At 45.4% G+C, this 19,366-nt stretch overlaps 1 protein-coding gene across 1 annotated transcript in view; it reads right to left on the bottom strand.

Moving 5' to 3' along the window:
- LOC309593093 (deubiquitinase DESI2-like) overlaps positions 1–18,984 on the bottom strand; it is a gene marked incomplete at its 3' end in the record, with an annotated part of 56,747 nt that extends 37,763 nt beyond the window's left edge. Inside the window, exons 1-2 of the mRNA XM_082317222.1 lie at positions 18,501–18,984; positions 18,205–18,324 (exon numbers count right to left, since the gene is read on the bottom strand). Of these exons, the coding sequence (XP_082173348.1) occupies positions 18,205–18,243 (39 nt within the window). The 5' untranslated portion in view covers positions 18,244–18,324; positions 18,501–18,984. The remainder of the gene's footprint in view (positions 1–18,204; positions 18,325–18,500) is intronic.
- Positions 18,985–19,366: the final 382 nt, after the last annotated feature.

Consider the following 19,366-nt stretch of genomic DNA (forward strand, 5'->3'; position numbering starts at 1 on the left):
AAGTGATAGCAAAGCTGTAAAAGGAGAACTCAGACATGACATGGCTGTTGCAGAGAAAATAAATTTTTGCATCAGAGCTTTCTTGTTTCCACCAAAAGAAAACTGGTGAGATTCCCATGCCTGAACCTCCCACTTTTATTTTTGTAGAAGGAGTAGGAAGAGTGAGGAAATCAGAAGAGGTTCTGTTTAAAGTTGACATGGATGAGTGTGTGATACAGACAGACAGAATTGGCCCTGGAGGCAGGGGCAGAACAACACTTTCCCAAGAGTAACAGAGGAACTGCAGGGACAGAACAGCTGAATTACTGATGATCATGAGCAGCCTCTCATGTAAAATGTCTCTGGGACCTGAGCACCAGAAGATAGCAACTGTAATGCAAATCTTCAAACAGAGGTCCACGTGAGAGCCAGGGAATTACAAGTCTGCAAGCCTGGCATCTAGACCAATAGATAGCATTAACAGACAATAAATATGATCTTTTGGGTAAGGGTCAACATGACTTCTGCATGGGGAGTCCTGTGACACCTGTCTCTTGGTATTCTTTGGGGAAATCAGTGATTTCATTGACATAGTTAGTTAACTTCTTTCAAAAATGTTTTTGATTACATTCTTCAGAAAATGTCTTTAAGGATGTAACTAGTCATGAGACAAAGAGATATGGTGGGGTTCTGCAGGTGGCATGAAAAATGTAGATAGGAAGTGACTATTCCGTCAGATATAAAACCTATCAAAAGAAAGTCATTTGGAAAAAAAAGAAGAAGAAAAAAAAAGGACTTGGCTTTTCACCACCAGGTAGTAGACCTGCAGACTCCCTGGCAAGGGATGTTGATACAAAAGGTTACATTTGTTCAAGAGAACTGAATGGAAGAAAGAGCCATCGAGGATTAGTAAAGAGACAGAGATCAAGCTCAGAGAAGCCCAAGAGCTGAAAATGTTTGGAAGCTGTGAAAGTGTTAGAAGGAAATGTCATATATGCTCATGCTGCTGTCTCCAGTGGCCACAAGCAGGTACTGAGGGAAAAATAATAATATTGGACTAGACGGACCCTTGGTCTGAGAGCCAGTTTGGCCATTCTTATGTTCGTGTGTTCTTCTGTGTGAAGAAGAATGCAAACATTGAAAGGAAGCCTTGGAAATGAGTTCTCCCATCATAACACAGTGATTTAAAAAAAAAAAAAAAAAACCAAACCATGCAACGTGTTTCATTTCCCAGAAGAGAGGGAAAGATAATGAGAGGACCTATTTCAAACACCCATCTGAAAGACTCTGGGCAAGCCTTATGAACAACTGGAAGAGAATCTGCCTCATGCTTTGATAGTCAGGATACAATTTAAGCAAAGGTTTTGAGATTACATTGTAATTGCCCAATTAGCTCTTGCGTGCAAAAGGGATTCTCTTGCATTTATCCATATCCAGCAGGGCAGAAATCCAAAGCTTTCTGCCCGCTGTGGATTTGCTCTTCCAATTCATTAGGATTAATTTCTTCACCACCCACACAATTCTCTGAATCTCTTCCTCCCCACCCTGCCCCTTTGCCACCTGTCAAAGTTGTAAAGATGATTGGTGCTTCTTAAAAGCAGCACAGAGCATCTTTATCCATCTATTTACTGACAGATGCTTTTTCCCCCCTCCTCTGCTAGACTAGTTCTTTCCAAAAGCCTGCAGTCTGTCAAGCTGTCCCCAGAGCACATATGTGCGTGCAGTGTTTAACCACATCACCTCCTGTAACCCTAGTGTGTAATGTAACTCTGTTCCTATCCCCTCAAAATCCAAGGTAGCATTTTATTTTGACAAGTCTCAAGTAAAACACAAGAAGATTTTCAAACCTCTTGGGCATCAAATTAAATGACAACCTGGGTAAACTGGCCAGCATAAAGACTTCGGGCTGGCCCAGAGCAATCATTTTTATTTCTAAAGCAGAGGATAAATTTTGGTAGATTAACATGCATGCAATCCTGTTGCTGAGTCATTGGGCAGAACTAGGACTGGCTGTTTCTCCTTACCTCTTCCTATCTCAGTCCAAGGCTTGTACAGAGTCATGGGAAACAAGGGAGGCATTAATCTTTCAAGCTCTGGCTCATCTACCCCTATTTACTAAGTGACATCTTTTCAGAAAGCCTCTTAAATTATATTACCAGAGCTGCTCTGTAAATTAACTGGTTTGGGAAGAACCATCTCTGATCATGTTGGCGTCACAGTACAACATGAAATCCTAGGAGTTTTCTTTCAAATTGGAAATCACGATAGCAACAGAAAGCCTGCAGTTTCATTTTAAAAAGACTGAGTGCTGGAAGAGTGCTCCTGACCCACAGTTCCCTCCAGTGCTGGAAGCTATCTGAACTCCATCAAACGGGAGCACAGGTAAACTGGGAAGCCTCAATAGAACGCTTCGCTTTGAACCATCTATCACAGTCCTTAAAAAGAAATCAGAGCATGTTCAGCAGCCACAGCTGGAGAAGAGGAAGAACAGTCTCACAAACATATCTCCACATCGAAACCCAAGAGATGGCACAGCAACAAGGCACCTAATCATAGAATATCTCAAGTTGCAAGGGACCCATAAGGATCATCAAGTCCAACTCCCTGCTCCTCGCAGGACTACCTGAAACTAAACCATAATAACTGAGAGTGTCGTCTAGATGCTCCTTGAACTCTGACAGGCTTGGTGCCATGGCCACGTCCCTGGGGAGCCTGTTCCAGTGACCAACCACCCTCTCAGTGAAGAACTTTTTCCTAATGTCCAGTCTGAACTTCCCCCGACACAGCTTCATTCCAGTTCCACGTCCTAGAATCAGACGAGTCAGCCTCTCTGCACACCAGTGCCTCAGCTGCAGAATGGGAATAACAGCCTTTTCCTTCTCTAGAGAAATACTGGGAAGTACACTAGAGAAGACTGAGAAAGGATCATGCGCTGGAGTGGAGAAAGCTAGGCAGATCTCTTGGGTACCCTCCTGTTCCAGCACCTGCAATGGCAGAACAACATGGAGGTATCCACATTTGCTTTAAACTGGCAAGTACCATCAGCAGGCTCCAGAGCACAGAACTGCTCAGTGGGAGCTAACGTATCCTGGTAAGAAGCATGGCACACAGCCCCCTCGTGCTGCATTGTTTTCTTACCCACTGTTTCAGCATCCTCAATCCCTTGAACAATATCCACTGCACTGCAACATGCGTGTCTGCAATTTGCACGCCGTCATCTCGAGTTGCTTGGGCTTTCCTGACAGAATTAAATGAATAGCAAATTGAGTGCTGTCTTTCCCTCCCCCTCACTTCACTCTCCCCTTGCCTTTGTACATGCTGAAGTAAAAAGCTTCCACTGAATCAGATTTCAGCTGTCACAAAGCCAGCGGTTTTCTCCCAGGAAGTCTGAGTGCTAATGACAGAAATAGCAGCTGCCTCTAAATACTTCATCTGCTATATGCGGTCAAAGGGCAGTAAAAGCCAAGGCCAGGAGCAGGTGTGGAGGGCTGACTGATTGCAGAACCTCCCCACCCTCCCCAGGGAGGCTCTGGTGGGGAAGGGCGGGGGACCACCACCTCCTAATTGACAGGAAGGCCAGGGACAGCCGCCGAGGCAGCAGGAGTGAGGCTGCAACAGGGCACGTGCTCACCCGGGCACAGGTCAGGCGGGTGCTGCCAGCAGGACACAGGGATGCTGCCCCTCAGCCCACCGCCCAGAAACCCTCCTGCTGCCTCCCATTCCTATGGGAGTCACATCAACCCAGGCAGTTACATCTCAGATGCCAAAATGCGGTTAGAGTTTTAACCTCCCAAGCATCCCACAAGCATCTCCCTCCACCCCAACAAGAGCACTCTTTCCCTTCTTACAGGTGAGACAACCCGAGGCAAAGAGATTGAAGTGACTTGCTAGAAGTGTGGTTGAGGTGGGAGCTAGGACTAAAGCTTTGGTACTTCTCTTTTTCAACATCCAGTGCTTCACTCGAAACGAAGGTTTGGTTGTTCTCGGCTAGGGTCCAAGGACATGCTTTGTTGGCAGCACTACACAATCTATTTAGAGCTTTTTGATTCCCACATGTTCAAAGCACTTGTACTTTTCACAAAACATTGTGGTGTCATTGAACACGATGTTATGTTTGAACTGAAAGGAAGAAAAAAACATCTCTATCTATTATTACGCGTAAATAAGAGTTGGTCTCCTACAATCATGCTATCTTAGTAGAGAATGAAATAAGAGTGAGCTTGACCCTAGCTGTGCTAATTAGTGATGATCTATCATCAATTTACTGAGACAAAAAAGCATCCTGTCAGATCCACTGTCATTTCTTTCACTCTGCATGAAGGCATCCTGGGATAGAAGGAAGGATGGAGGAGAACACAGAAGTACCTGAGGACCTAATCATGTCATAGAGACACTTACTTAAACTGTGCTCTTTAGTAAGTCATATGTATGACCTGCATCACCCAAGACTTCTCACAGTAGGATTTTAAATGGTGGCAGGAAAGTGTAATATTGCCTCCAGTTGTCAGCTTCAGCAGCTTATTAGAAACATGCCCTTACTGGACAGAGCCTTCAGAGTACTCCGGAAACTTTTTGCAAAGGGCACAGAGGCTGGCAGTGTTTAGTGAGAGCTACCACTGCGACAAGGGCCAGCTGTAGGCTTCAGGTAGTTTAGTGCCACATTGCTAAGAGAGACTTCAGGATCTTTCTGTTTATTTGGGTGATTCTGAGAGTATGACATTATTTAAAATGCTGCTTCTGCAGACAGGCAGAAGGAAACAAATTTGTTCCTTGTAAAAACTGCCCTACAGATGAGTGGAAAGTAGCCAGGATTTTAGTTTGTTGTTTTCAGGTCTGCTTCAATGTATGTTATCAAAACTAAACTGGAAATAAAGTGGCTGGTGCCATTCCATTGCCACTAGAATAGTCCCAGCTAGAAGGAGCCGGGGGTCAGGTTCTCATGTCTGATTACTCCCAACAGTAAGAAGTGCCTTGATACAAGCTGAGTGATTTTCTTCTTCTTTCATGTCTACTCTCTGGTCTGTCTCTGCTCAATCCCTCTCTTTTAGACTAGCCTACAACTTGAATACAGAGAGCAGGCAAGCCCTAGATCCCCACACAAGCTCATGTGTCACTGTTTCTGGAGCAGTGGTGAGCAGCAGCATCCGAAAGAGAGGCACAACAGCCAGCCAGCCAACAGCCACAGGAAATTAGTTGTGCTGCCCAGGATTTAAGAGCCCCCTCAGGTATCTTTCAAGGGGGCTGAATACTTAGGTGTTTTTCCTAGTAGGTGCTCATAATGGGCAATATACTTACACTGCAGTAGCATCACAGTTCTAAACATACCCAATGGTACAGTAGCAGTACTGTTGCAGGATCCATGGTACAAGCTTAACTTTCTCTTCTGCTTTCCCAATTCACATATTTATTGCCCCTGCTAGCACCAGGTCATCTGGTGTGGGGCTCAGATGAGATAACTATCACTTCTGGGTGCTTAAGTTCTTTGACAGAACAACAACTTTACAAATAATGAGTGGCAGGCACTAAAACCTTTATGACTCTACTGATAAAACAGTTCTCCATGCTTCCCGGGCAGTTCAGATGCTTGACATAAGGGATATCGTGATGATTAATAATTAATTGGCTGGAGACACTGAGAGCCCAAGGACAGATGTCTCCCATCTGCAAGCTCTGGGAGCTGAGGCTGCACTTTGCAGGAGGGAGGGAGGGGAGGTGGTAGGGTGAGAAGGTGACAAGGTTGGTGTGCCCCTGGAAGTCAGCTGCCTTTTTGAGACACTTTGCCTTTTGTCTCCCAACACAGAAGTATTATCCTGCACTTCTGCAGGTGGCTTTCACTACCCTAGTCACTGGGGGACCAGAGCAGCAATGATCCCTGCCAGTTCCTGGTGACAACTCAGCTAAATGAGATGCATCATTAGAAGCTACATTCATGTATTTAATAGGCTTTAACATCAGCTTTAATGAGACACCTCTGAGACCTCAAGAGAGGTAACAGACAGCTGGAAACCTGTTTCAAAGTCCTGTGGGTATGAGAAGTAGAATTCAAGTTCAGAGGTACCAAGTACAGGATTTTTAAGCACCTGATGTGTTAGAGACTATAAAATGGTTCTTTACACTAACTTTAAAATCTCCATCTGCATAAATTTGTTTGATCCAGCAACAGCTTTAACTGTATCAAGATTATCCAAAACAGCAGCTGCAATAGGCACTGAACTGCACATCTCAAAGTAATTACACATTACAAAGGGAATCCTTGAAGCATTTCAATAACATGCCATATTACAAACAGCACTTAAAAAGCCACAGATGGACGTGTGAGCCTCCTAGCATAGCTTTACTGCAGAGATGGATTTGGAAGATAGGATGTCAGTTTTACTCCAGCTTGCTTCTTGCTTCCTTGCCTTTCTCTCAGAAGTATGGGGTGTTTTAAAGAGTGTTGAAAAAGTTCAAGTTCTGGTTGGTCCTGTGGGACTGAAGACTGTGAAAAGGAGCAGTATAAGGAGTCTCACCTTTCCCATCCCCCTTTTCTCTTGCCTCCTGATGCAGCTCTCAGATGAAGCGTTCCCTCCCATTAGCTCTGCCTGAATACAAGGGACAGAAGAGTACGCTCAGCAGTCAGGGGGACGTGTGACCAATCCAATTAACATGGTGCTGGGACAACTGCTGTTCTGTCCTCCCTTGCCCCCCAAGGGGTGTCCTGCCTGCTTGCCAGGCTTTGCCAAGGCCTCTGGCTACCATGATGCAGAGCGTCTCCTGCCAGCAGCACTCTGCCCAAGGGAGGAGACAGAATTTGGCCCAGACAATAAAACCAAGTGAAATTTGCATGGATCCACGTGGTTTGCTTTTGTTTATCCTTCCAGAGGCTTTTGCTCAGCAGAAGTCACAGCTCTCTTTTGCTTATATTATGAGACCCACAGGGAAAAAAGGGATTTGTAGTACTTCCTTTCTTCTGGTCCCAAGAACACCTGAGCTTGAAATGGATCCATTTAGTTTGCCCTCTCTCTCTGATCTGTTTCTACTTGGCTTACACTGGAATTAATCTGTTCTGTTTCAGTTCAGTACAACCCATTCCTCAGTGCATCGGCCCCCAATATTCTCGCAGTAGCAAGCACAAGAGGCACAGTGCTCCAGCAGCAGAGAACAGAAGAGGTCTATTCCACATCCCAAAGAACTGCCAAAGAGAAGATAGCCAGCTGCCTTGGATAACGAGCAGCCATAAAAATTAGAGTGAACAAGGGCACAGCAAATGGCACTGCAATCAAGAACAATGAATGTTAGAACTGGAGACAGATGGTGGGTGGATTTCAGCTCGGGACATGCATTTTTAGCTCTGGCCTCCGCAGATTTGGAAACCTCCAGCACGGCCTTCCCACCTTTCCACAATGCCTCCGTCACAGGGGTACTCTAAAGATGCACTAGCCTGTGTATTCTTAGTGTTGGGACAGACTCAGAAAAAAAGGCTGCACAAGTAATTGACTCTCCAGGTTAGGTAGCCAGTTAAGGAGGAAAGGGCAGCAGAGATCCTCTCAGGGCAACAAAGCCTGACATCTGTCTAAAAACCGCCCTGAATGGAAACAAAGCAATAGGAGAAGGGAAGAGCAAGGTTGGCCTCTACTTACCAGGAGGAGCAAGTCCTTTCTGCTTGTACCTGATAACCAGGGGTCCAGACACTCGTCCAGGAGGGTACAGACCAATTTTCTAACCACCTCAGCCTGCCAGAGGGGATTTGTCTCTCCACCTGTCTCAGAGGGAAGCAGCCTGGTCACTCTCTCATAGTGTATCTGGAGTCAGGCCTTCTCAGTCCTTCGTGGTGAAGCAGTTTTCTTTCATATAAAGTAAAGAAAAGATTCCTTTCATATAAAGTACATGTTCAGGGGGCCAGAGAACAAGTGTGAGTAACACTATAGCCTGGCACCAGCCTGGACACCCTCCTGGAACAGCTAGGGTCCACTAGAAACATCCACCCTTCTGCTAAGTGAACATTTTAGACACAAACTAAATGTTTTGACACAAGAGACCCAGAACAAACAAATCCAGAATTTCCTGCCGTCTGCTTCTATGGCAGACCTGCGTGAAGGGGCGGTTGTGTTCGAGTCCCTCAGGGATTTTAACCAGGTCTCCGTCATTCCAGATGCATCAGCGCACTAGATGGTAGAAGTCAAATGCAGAACTACTACTGATCCTCCCCCAGCACATAAGTACCACTCATGTCAGAACCTCTAGGCATGTTATGCCATCTCAAATGCCCTAAAATATTCAAGATATCTCTACAAAGTTGATAGCTATGAAACAGGATCCATGAGGGAAGAGACCTGGACCTTTCCTGAGAGGAAGCCAGAGGTCAGATGGATATCCTAAAACAGCCGTTGATGTCTCTGCTTAGGCAGCTGAATAGAGCCTTTCATTTTCTAGATAAGTGATTTGCTAAGAAAGCACCTCAGCCCTGCCTGGAAATTCCTACAGCCTAGGCCTCTTCTTATGCAACTAGAAGAAGCCTGCTAAGGCTCTTGCCCTAAGTACTGCCCAAGGGTGCAGGCTAATGATAGAGGTAATGACTTATCAGATTAGTCCCATGCTTGACTTCTTGGTCCTCTCTTTCTGTCACTTCTCACTTTCACCATACTAGTCCAGAGCTGGGGGAAATGACAAATACAGGGCAATTATAAAATCATCTGCTCCAAGTAGTCCCAAACAGAGCAAGACACACAGATGAGCCAAGAACAGATGCCTAGAAGAACACCATGTACCTAGGGAAAGCTAACCTATGGCAAAGCCTGTAATTCACTCTAGAAGGCAACATTGGGCTCCTCATGCACTCTAAACCCTGAGGCAGCAATCAACATCTAGGAAGCTTTTTTTTCTTGCATCAGTATCCAGTGTAAATCAATCACTAGCAGAAGATATTGAAGAGAAGAGCAAAGGGCTTATTAGTTCCTTGTGGATTTAAGTAAGACTGCATGAAAATCACAGATCCATGGTTGAAGGTTCAGCAAACTATGTTATCAACAGAGCTTATGCTGTGCCAGTTTCTCCATGTCCCAGAGATGTGGATCTATCAGTAGTCACATGGCATTCGACCCATGTGTTGACCCACATGATGAAGGCACTTACTAAACAGGCTGAAATGCTTTCAGGATTTCTAGCATCTGACACATACTTCTGTAGATAAGCATTCCCACCTATCAGAGATCATTTGTAACCCACAGCATTTCTTCTTCCCTTATCATTGCTTTTCCAGGCACCTTAAGATTCATTGCTGAAAAACTAAGTTACCAATTAAAACAATTTTCCACTCTTAGGACATAGCCTCATATTTTGCTCTGAGATGAGAAGTCTCACAGATTCATGTGCTGCTTAGATAAAGCTCCAAAGTAAGGAGATATCTACTTTCACTCCTCTACATCTTTGATACTCAAGAATATCCAGTGTTTACCTAGAACAGTATCAAACATTTTTTTCTTTCCTATCAGTTTGAGACCATTTGCTAGAGAAAGAATCATTAGACTTGTGAATTTACTTCTTTTCTTCCCCAGCAGAAATACAGATTTTATGTATTGATTGATCTCTGCCTCCCTCCCCAGCTTCAGCTACGTCATCTTGGCATAATGACAGGAACAAGAGAGACTGAAACAAACGGAGAATTAGAATAAGGGCAACCCAGGTCACCAACATAGCTTTCGGCCCTAGGACACCCATTTAAATTCAGTCCATTGCACTAACGCACAACTGCATACCTGCCCATCACCACACTTAGAAATGGATCTGACAGCTGTTCCAACTTGGTACCTGTTTCCATCACTAGTGCTCAGCTCTCCACAGCAGAAGCTCCCACCGCATGCATAACTGGTCCCTGTGGGCTGCCTCAATAGGGAGCTGGATGAGCAGCTGAGCCGTGACACCAGAGCAGCTCAACCTATAAACCAGGGATGGGGTACAAAAGGCAGAAGGGTCTGCTTTGCTACTGCCAGCGTAAATTTATTTGGTAGGAGAGTGACAGTCTCCAGTACTGTCAACACATCACCTTTCATCAGTACTAAGAGGGTTTTGTTTGGGTTTGTGTTTTGTTTGGTTGTTTTAAAGAATAGCCAAGTGACATTAGGAACCTTGACAGCCTAATGAGCCAGAGGCTAAATCTTGCTGACAGAAGTGTCATGTTCTAGAAGAAGTTTGCCTTGCTGTTTGGGGAAACCCCAAAAACCAACACCAGAGAAAAATTCACTGGAAACCAGCTTCCATATGGTTTCAAGAGGAAACAATCATTTCTCTCAGAGTTGCTCAGAGACAGGCCAGGGGATTGTGACTTTGCCTGCAGCTGGGGTTAAAGGACAACTTCCAGTAGCAGCAAAAGTTTTCTGTATCTCTAGGTTAGAGCTGACCTTACCTTGAGCCCCTGGGCTTACACGTGAAATCCTGCCCGTGAGACTCCCGACTCCACAAGAGTTCAGGCTGCCTTGAAATGAGTGCTTTAGAGACACTAAGTCAGATTGTCATCTGCAGGAACCAACTCACGAGCACTGATGTGGGAACTGGGCTAATGACAAGACCTGTGAAGCTTTGCTCCAGAAGCAGAGTTCACACATTTTTTACACTGTGTTAGCTTTCCTAGGTTCGCCCCACTCATAAGGGTTTCTTATATTTGCTGATGTAAAGGAGAGCATGTTGTGGAGCAGTTTTCCTAGCGCATGCAGGACTAGCAGAAGTGAGAACTTGCACGTTGCCCTGGATGAGTCAGTTCAAGTCAGTCCACTGGGCAACAGAGCACTGGTTCAATGAACTTGCTGATGGGATGAATGTCATAGCTGGGGATAGCAATGCTCTGTGTACAGTCAAGAGACAGCTCTTAAAACATCTCATGCATAAGCATGGAGTAGTCAGCTAAAGAGCTGCAGTGCTGGAGAAGATCAGCAGTAACATGGACAGGTACCCAGCTTGTCACCCTGACAACATCAAAACAGACTGTTCCCCTGATGGATAATACATCTCCAGGCTGTTGCTAAGACAAAAAAAAAAAAAAAAAAAAAAAAAAACAAAAACCAAAACAGTTATTATGCATAAATGGGCACGCTTCATCACTGGACTTATTAACCCAGGCCATGCCACTTACTCTTTAGCTTCTTAATTGGTTTAGATCAGATGCCATGTTTGGATTCTTTCTTCCTGAAGGAATGAACTCAGCTGCAGATGACTTTATTAGGTTTTTTGTCTTTTCTCCATCAATTGATTTCCTCTCTCCAAAGATACAAAAGAGAAGGGATGTCTAGTTGCATTTCATCATTTTCTCACAGGCTTGAACCAGGCACTGACTACAACACAGTGCTCTGCATCACCACACTGCTTTCCTTTTCCCTCTGCTCCTGAGTTCAAGCAGGGCAAGGCAGCAATCCCACTCTATGACTGGCCTGGCTGAGGTCAGCCTGTTGTCACCCAAATTAAATTGATGCAGTCTGGGAGGAAAAGAGAAGCAGAAACAAAGCCTAGTCTTCGTTACCTGCAGACACTGCCAGGCTGCTCAGCGTGGTTTATTTGAAAAACTCTGATGTCCTGCCATCATATTTGCCATAATACCTTTTATTTTTTTTTTTTTTTTTTAAGTCAAGAGCATTTTACTGGGAAATGTTGCATCCAAGAAAAGTGAAGCAGTCTGGATGGCCCTCTCATATCTTGGGCTCAGGACTCTGCTGATATCCAGTGAGAGCAGCTTTCTCTGCCTCCTCTCTTATTCACAGCAGTGATCTGTCTGGTCTCTCTGGCCTCTCCTCAAGAGCCTTCCCAGAGAATTTTTGGGCCCATAATAACAGACATTAGTATGACAGTACTGTTACAGATTTTGCAGCGGGACAATTACGATACCTGACTGGTTGTAAACCCCAGACCTATAATGCAGCATAAGCATAGTTTAATATTCGAAACTCAGCCCTACAAAGAAACCAGCACAGAAGGCCAGCTAAAAGCTCCAGGAAGGCACAGAGAACAAGCATCTGAGATCTGCCTGATCCCTCACACTACCGCCTATGACTAACACTATGTTCAACCACTCTTCGAAACAAAGACAGTTTAGCACTTATGTAGGACATGTTATAGCACTGCGGGGAAACCCACTACTAGACACCAGGCACCTGCTACCTCACCGTTCTGTTTTGCTACCCAGTGTGTTATACTTGATATGGTTTGAAGACAGCAGAACAAGGTTCTGCATAAATGAAGAGTCAGTGATAAAGTAAAATCCCAAGACCAAAATCTTCCCCTTTTCCTTCAGCAATTTAAGGATTTACCTTTGACCTCACCCTCACAGCAAGCCTGTGAAGAAGACAAGACCCCAGACCTTCCTTAGCTAGAGCTTACTCACAGGAGAGGGAATTCTTATGAGCTTTGAGAGTGGCCACAGAATAAATAAGAATACGATACACCTACCAAGCCCTTCCAAGAACATGGTAAACTTTTGAGTGAACAGTGTGTTTTAGAGAACTGAAATGATTCAGATTTGGCAAATATTTTTGGCCAGAGATGATTGGCAAATATTTTAAGGCAGAGTCAAAACATTTCATTTAATGTGTTTTAAAAATTGGTGATTTTGTTTCAGAACAACTTTTTTTATATACATATTAGGAGTTGCCAGAATTTAATTAAAATCTCCCAAAGGCAATATTTCGCATTTTGCTCTCCATTTGTTAAATACATTCAGTTTGGCCAACATATGAAGGAGGAAAAAGAAAGAAGAGATCCTATTGACTCTCTATTACTTAATCTTGCAGGAACCACAAGTTCCTCTATTGACTTGGAGCACCTCTTCAGCTCATCACAGCAAGAAACTCCACAGCTATCAACCTACTTGACGAAAAAGTCCCCTTGCTTTCCAAGTGGCTTCTTGGAATACCAAATAGAGTCAGGTGATGCTTCATTTCTCCGCACATAGCAGCTCACAAACAACTAATGAGTAGTGCAGAGATGGGACCACCACCTGCAATAGAATTTCTCACTCTTCTAAGTGAGCTGAGAGCATCTGAGACCTCTACTAACAGTAATCACAAACACATTGACATTTTTCTGAGTAACTAGACTTATTCTTTCCTCCAGAGAGATAGTAAATGTTCCATGATCTAGTCAGTGCTTAAAAAAAAGTCACTTCACAGAATGAAGTGCTCTGCTTGCAATCCTGTTGCTGCTTCTAAAATAGACTCAAAGTCTCCTTATGTACTGAGGCTAGAGGTACAAAGCACCTCTATTCCTTCAGTCCCAAAGCATTTAATTGTAGTGGCCAAGAGTGTCACTCTTTCTTTTCCGCTTGCATATGAAGCCAAAAAAGGGTACTAGGATGTTAAGTCTGTGCTGGCTTTCAATGGTACACACAGGTCATCACCTCCAAATCACACGTGAGCATTGGATGTTAAAGCAAAATGCTGAAAATGAGAAAACTGAAAAGAGTAAAAGGAAAAGTAACTCCCACATCCATAACACTATGTTGTATCAGAGAAGTTGGCCTAAAGCACTGAAGTTTTATGCGTGTATTCTTGGCCATACAGACCCTCTAGCTTTATGTCTTTCCTCACAGATAGCTGGTGTGTCCTTGTCACGCAGGGATTCCCTCACAATCCTTTTCTCAGAGCACATAAAATAAACAAAACCCAACTTTCATCCTGTCCCAGGGTCTGCTGCAGAGTCCCACATACAGGTTCCCACACCACAACTCCTTGTCCAAAAATCCAACCGCCCTCCCTCCTGGGATTGACAGAAAAGCCAGACTGCTTCTTGCAACTTCTACTTCTTGAGCCAGCACCTTCCTGCCAGCCCTCAGTCCCTGAGCCCAGCTCTATGTAGAAGAAACTGTAAGATGACAGACATTTGTAGAGCCAGATGGAAACAACCTCATCAGAGCTCTTCTCCCCACCTAAGCCACTCACAGGCTGTGATCATCTTCTCATCAGCCTCTGCTGGGAGACCACCAGCTGATTGGCTACACAGAGCACGGTCAATGTTTCTTGGTGGTACAACTGAAACTACTTCTCCTCTCTCACGGAGGAAGATAAACTCATTACAAAACCTTATGGTTTGTAACACCACCTTCCTCCTTCTCTCCCTCCCCAGAAAGGCTGCCCTTTGTGCAAATGCAGTCTCCCAGGATGCTCCGCTCCACCACACCAGTAAAAATCAGGAGTGGGATTCATGTTCCTGGAACTCTTAGAAACTACATGCATGACTATAAGCTTTTACATCCTCAGCCCAAAATGCCACCCCTACTTCAACACAGGCAGCTTGCCATGATATCACAAACACAAAACAGGGGCCTTTATCACTGCCGTGGAGACAAGAATGCTATTGTGTTTGCTTTTCTGCCAGGGCCACTTGGATGATCCACTCAGTGGCATGATGGAGAAATTAAATCAATAGCACCGTCACCCACTGATCAGTGAAGCAAGAGAGGCCCCAGTCAGTCACCTGCAGGGCCACCCTTTGCCATCAGCCATTGGCCTTCATCCATTTAGCTGGCAAATTATATAAATTATATAAAGAACTGAAAGAATATGGGAGGACCATTATAAATAATTACATTTTGGCTACCTCTCTGAAGTTGGAAGTCACAAGGAAAAATCTCAGAGCTAGCGCGTCTATGGTGACCTGAATCTTATTTCCCTCTCATTCACTCCAGAGAGGTTGACAAGTAATGTCAGTGGAGTCAAGGCTGAGAAAGAGACTCGCCCCTCTCGTCCAAATAGACCCTACATCATTGCTCCCTGGCTCCCTGCTGACCAGGGCTCTCATTCTCCTCTGCAGCACATCTCAGGAGCTCATTTTCCCCAGCATAAATAGTAAGCAAAAATACCAGTAAATCAAAATGACAGTTTTGTATGTTATCAGCTGCAAAGACAGTGGAAATTCAGGACAACCGTATCTGTAATAGAACAGGGACAGCAGTGATATGAATATCTTTGCTTTTAATTTGATAGCATGAATGTGCTATGCAATAAGCTGAAAATATGAGAGCCCCCAACTTGAATCTTCGCCAAATGAACTATTTTTAGTGGAAATGTGTTTAGCTTGCTTGTTAAAGATTTAAACCTAGGCAATAACTGCAGTTACTCTTCTGTCTGATTTAAGTAGGCAACATTTATTAATGTACAGTGATCAAGTCAACTATTCCAAAGTAAGCCACAAAGACTTAAAGCGATGAGGAAACAGGATGATATCCTGGCTGAAGAAAGCCAGCCCTGTGATCTAAGTAAGATCTGATCTACAATAAACAGCTTATTAAGGCGGAGTGGAGGGAAGAGAGCTGCAAGTTATGAAGGGGAATTTGATTTATCCCCTGAAGGCAAAGTGATCACTGACTGATCAGAGCAAATTCTGTCATAGATTTTATAGACCCAGTTATTTCATGCAGGTCTCCGAACAGCTGTGGGCTTAGAGTAAGTCCATGCGAGAGCTGGATTCAGATCGGGAAAGAGATTCATCCATGATCAAACCTGTGATTCATGTTGTTATTCTGTGTTCACACTTACACCCACCTTAAATCAGAGTTCAATACCCTGCATAAAACGTCCTGGTTTAGCAGCAAAGTTATCCTGCCCTGTCTGTTTTGCAAGTGTACAGGTGTGTACAAGCTCTTTAGCAACAGATAAAATAGGATATAATCGCCCTGCATGCTGGGGGTGAGGGGAGTTGCTTTTGACGACGATATTCTGAACACTTGGAATACTCAGTGATCTTTGCTCAATTCTTTTATGCTGAAGAAAATAAGTCTACAAATTGATCTACCTGCTTCAGCTATTCATGCAAAAGACCTCATTAAATAGAAGCACTTTTTTTTCCTAAAGAAGCCTGGTACCTATCCAATGGGTAAAAGGATGAATGGCTATAATCTTTGAATACACAAGACTACACAGAGTGAGTATTTCATAGCTGCACAAAGCCCATAATTGAACTTCTGCCCTAGGGGTAAGTTTTCCTGCAGTGTAAGTGCTTCCAGATGCCACACAGGGGTCATGTTCCTTGTCAGGAAAGCAGAGCTTTACATCCAGTTAATTGTTATCCCCAGCTGTCTTTTTTTTTTTTTCATTGAGACTAGTTTTCCAACAGTCATTCAAGCAAATGTGCTCATTTCCCAGTTCCCCCGCAATTCCCCACCACAGTGTAACAAAGTGCAGATTTTGCATGGCTACATTCCAAACTCCGTGGTGTTATAATCATAGCAGCAATGGAAAAGCATGTAGCCTCAATAATCATAATGTAGGACTTGAACTAGAGGTGACTCAGTGGTAGTCAAACAGATGCTATATGAAAATAGAACGGTTTCTATGTACAGAGCATTAACTTGCGGTTAACCCATGGAGTTAGTACTCACACATGAAGGTTTTCATGGCTTGCTAAGCAGCAAAAATTACTCAGTCTGAATTAAACTGATGACCTCAATTCAGTTCACTGTGTCTGGGTGTCCATCTCAGAACATAGTGACCATGAACAGCAAGTCCCTTCTCCCATAATTCCTTTGGGCTTCATCTTTGGTGTCAATCACATGAAAAAAGGCAAAGACCATGTCCATCCAGTATTCCGAGCTCTTCAGCTCAGTAGCAAAATATTCACTGATTTGAGACAGCTCAACAGTGGCTGAGAGAGGAAAGTTCAGACCACAGCCTGCTGCAGAACAAACTAAAAAAATTGCAAGGAAGACAGTGAATATAATAAAAGGGCAACACAACCCTTTATCATCCTCAAAGTATTAATGAGAAACTCGTGTGTGCATTTGCAATGCCAGTCCCTTGTTCCCGAGCACTAGCTACCACCTGCTTGGGTTACCAGACCTGTTGAAGGCTTGTTGTTGGTTGAAGAAGAGCTTGGGAGAGTTCACAGTTCAGGCTGCCAAGCAACTGACCATAAAACACTCAAGACCAAAGGCTAGGGAAGGCTTTTACACCAACTTGCTCAATTTTATCAATAATAGCTCTGGAAGAGGCAGCTTCAAGCCACTGTAGTTGTGCTTTTCAGACCATCCTTCAATACAGTTACAGTCCTACCTAAATAGCCCTTACCATTCCCACTTCCCTCACAAAACAACCCAGCTTTTTTAGTCAACAAAAGATCACTTAATCTTTATAATAAGAAGAGGTTTGACATTTACAGCAACCCACTCCTAATCTCTTTGGTGTCTATTCTCTGGATTCCCCCAACAGGGAAACCCACACTATTCTGCAGGCTTTCTGTTGAAAGTTGTCACTGCCTGATGACAAAAAGCAAATATATGCCATAATCTTAAAGGTCTGGAGCTCGGTATTGAGAGCTCAGTAAGCACCTGGGCCTCGTCAGTTTATAATTTCCCAAAAAAAGTTCACCACATCTTTGGAAGATCTGAAAACTACTTTTTTTTAAGTCATTAGTTCATAAACAAAAAATGGAGGGGAAATCTATCATTATCAAAATGTTTCTTATCTGAACACACCTCTCCTAAGCTTCCGTCAGACCAGAAAGCAAACAGGTTGTGCCAAGCCTTCTTCTCTTTGGGGGCTTGTGCCAAGGCTAGGATTTGGATCTTCTGATTTGTTAGCACAGATAATTCCCACTCACATTTCCCCTTGTGAGAGGAGGGCAAGGAAAGCCACTTGCTACACTGTGAACTTTCAGGAAACATTGCCAAGCAGCATGTCCCTGTGCTCCTCCCTGTACTGAAACTTCACCAGTTCAGACAATTTCTTACTCCTGTTGTTGCAATTAACCTTCAGAGAAAATGATTAACTACAATCTTATGCATATGAGGGACTGATCCAGATTATTAGCCTAGAAACTATGTCCTCGCTGCAATTCTACGGTTGTTTCTCCTCCCTGGATGAAATCCTGACCCCTTCTCCACAGCCTGGCAGTGCTTGCTTACTGAAAATTAAAGGACAATTAGCTCCAACAAAGAGAGAGGCGATCACATCTCCTTCCTTAACTGGGACACTGGAAATTAAAAAGTCCTCCCCTCACCCAGTACTGCTCCTGAAAGACCTTGCAGAAAATCGGGCACAGCTTTACCTGTAATCTGGCCCAATAAGCTAAACGTTTCAAAGAAAAGAGCCGGGGTCAGCATCATCTCTGACAGCCAGAACATGACATGCTTGGATGAGGAGTTTGGGGGGGTGGAGATCAGCCTCTCTGGGGATCTGTACTTGGCTCCTCTTCATACAATGCCTACCTCCAAGCACAAACTCCCACCCGGCCCCACCGTCCCCCCCCCAATCAGTACTGTTTCATACTCACCATGTCATAAACATTCAGAATCACCGGTTCATTTGCCATTGTTGATTGCAGTAGAGGCTGGATTAAAACCTTTCAGTCCCTGCCAGATGTGTGTTGCTGTCCCCAGGGTATGCTTTTACCCTGAGCCAGATAGAAGGAAATGCCTCATCCTACAGTCTCCAAAGGACGGAGTGTGGAGGGAGGAGGAAAGGAAGGAATTCTTGTAAATGGGGGGTGGTGGGAGGGGGGGTAAAGTTGGTTACAGGGAGGCAGGAAGGCTTGGCCTGGGTTTGCTGGTTGTATAGGGTTTATTTTACCCCTCCACAGCGCGACAGATCTGAGGTTTCTTTCTAACTCTGTAGCACACCTCGGGGTCTGTAGACTCATACACCACTGTAACCAGGCACCGTCCAGGCTTGTGAATCCCGATCCACAGAAGACAAACAGACTCTGAGCCCTCTTCTGGCTCCGTGAGAGAGGCGGGTGGTACTCTGTGTGTGTGTGTGGATCTCTCGGCGTCCTTCTCGGCAGAGCGGCGTGCTGCTACAGCAGAGGGCTGCCAGCAATACGCAATCAACCGGGGCACCGAGACACGGAGCAGGGTCCGGAGCCGGGCACCGTTGTCCCTTCCGCGGGCGGAGCTCGGCAGCACCCGCGCCCGGGCCCGCCGGGAGCCGGGAGCTGTCCGCGGTGCTGGGCTCGGCCCGCCGGGAGCCGGGAGCCGTCGGCGGTGCTGGGGCTCGGCCCGCCGGGAGCCGGGAGCTGTCCGCGGTGCTGGGCTCGGCCGGCGCTCAGGCGCTCCGGGGGGGGCTCTCCGCCCCTGGCAGGACACGGCGAAGAGGCTGTGCCAGAGGGGCTCCGGCGCGGGGCTCGGCGGTGGGAGGAGGAAGAGGAAGGGGCTTGCTGCCCCCGGGGCAGAGGGGGGATGCGGCAACCCCCATCCTGCCCGCAGCCGCGCAGGCAGACCTGGCGTCGGCGCCGAAGTTAGCGGGCAGTTCTCCGCGGGAGATAGCGCGGGATTTCCCGGCGCCGGGGCTGGAGGGAGGAAGACGCCGAGCGGGCGATGCTTCCAGGCACGGTGCGGGGCCGGGGCTGGGCACCCCCAGCTCTGCGTGCTCTGCTCTCCGCCAGGGTCAGTCCTTATTTCGGGATCTGGTCGTCCCGAGCCGGGCAGCCCCTACTG

Source organism: Platalea leucorodia (genome assembly GCF_965183815.1).
Source record: "Platalea leucorodia genome assembly, chromosome: 7".
Classification (NCBI taxonomy): domain Eukaryota; kingdom Metazoa; phylum Chordata; class Aves; order Pelecaniformes; family Threskiornithidae; genus Platalea; species Platalea leucorodia.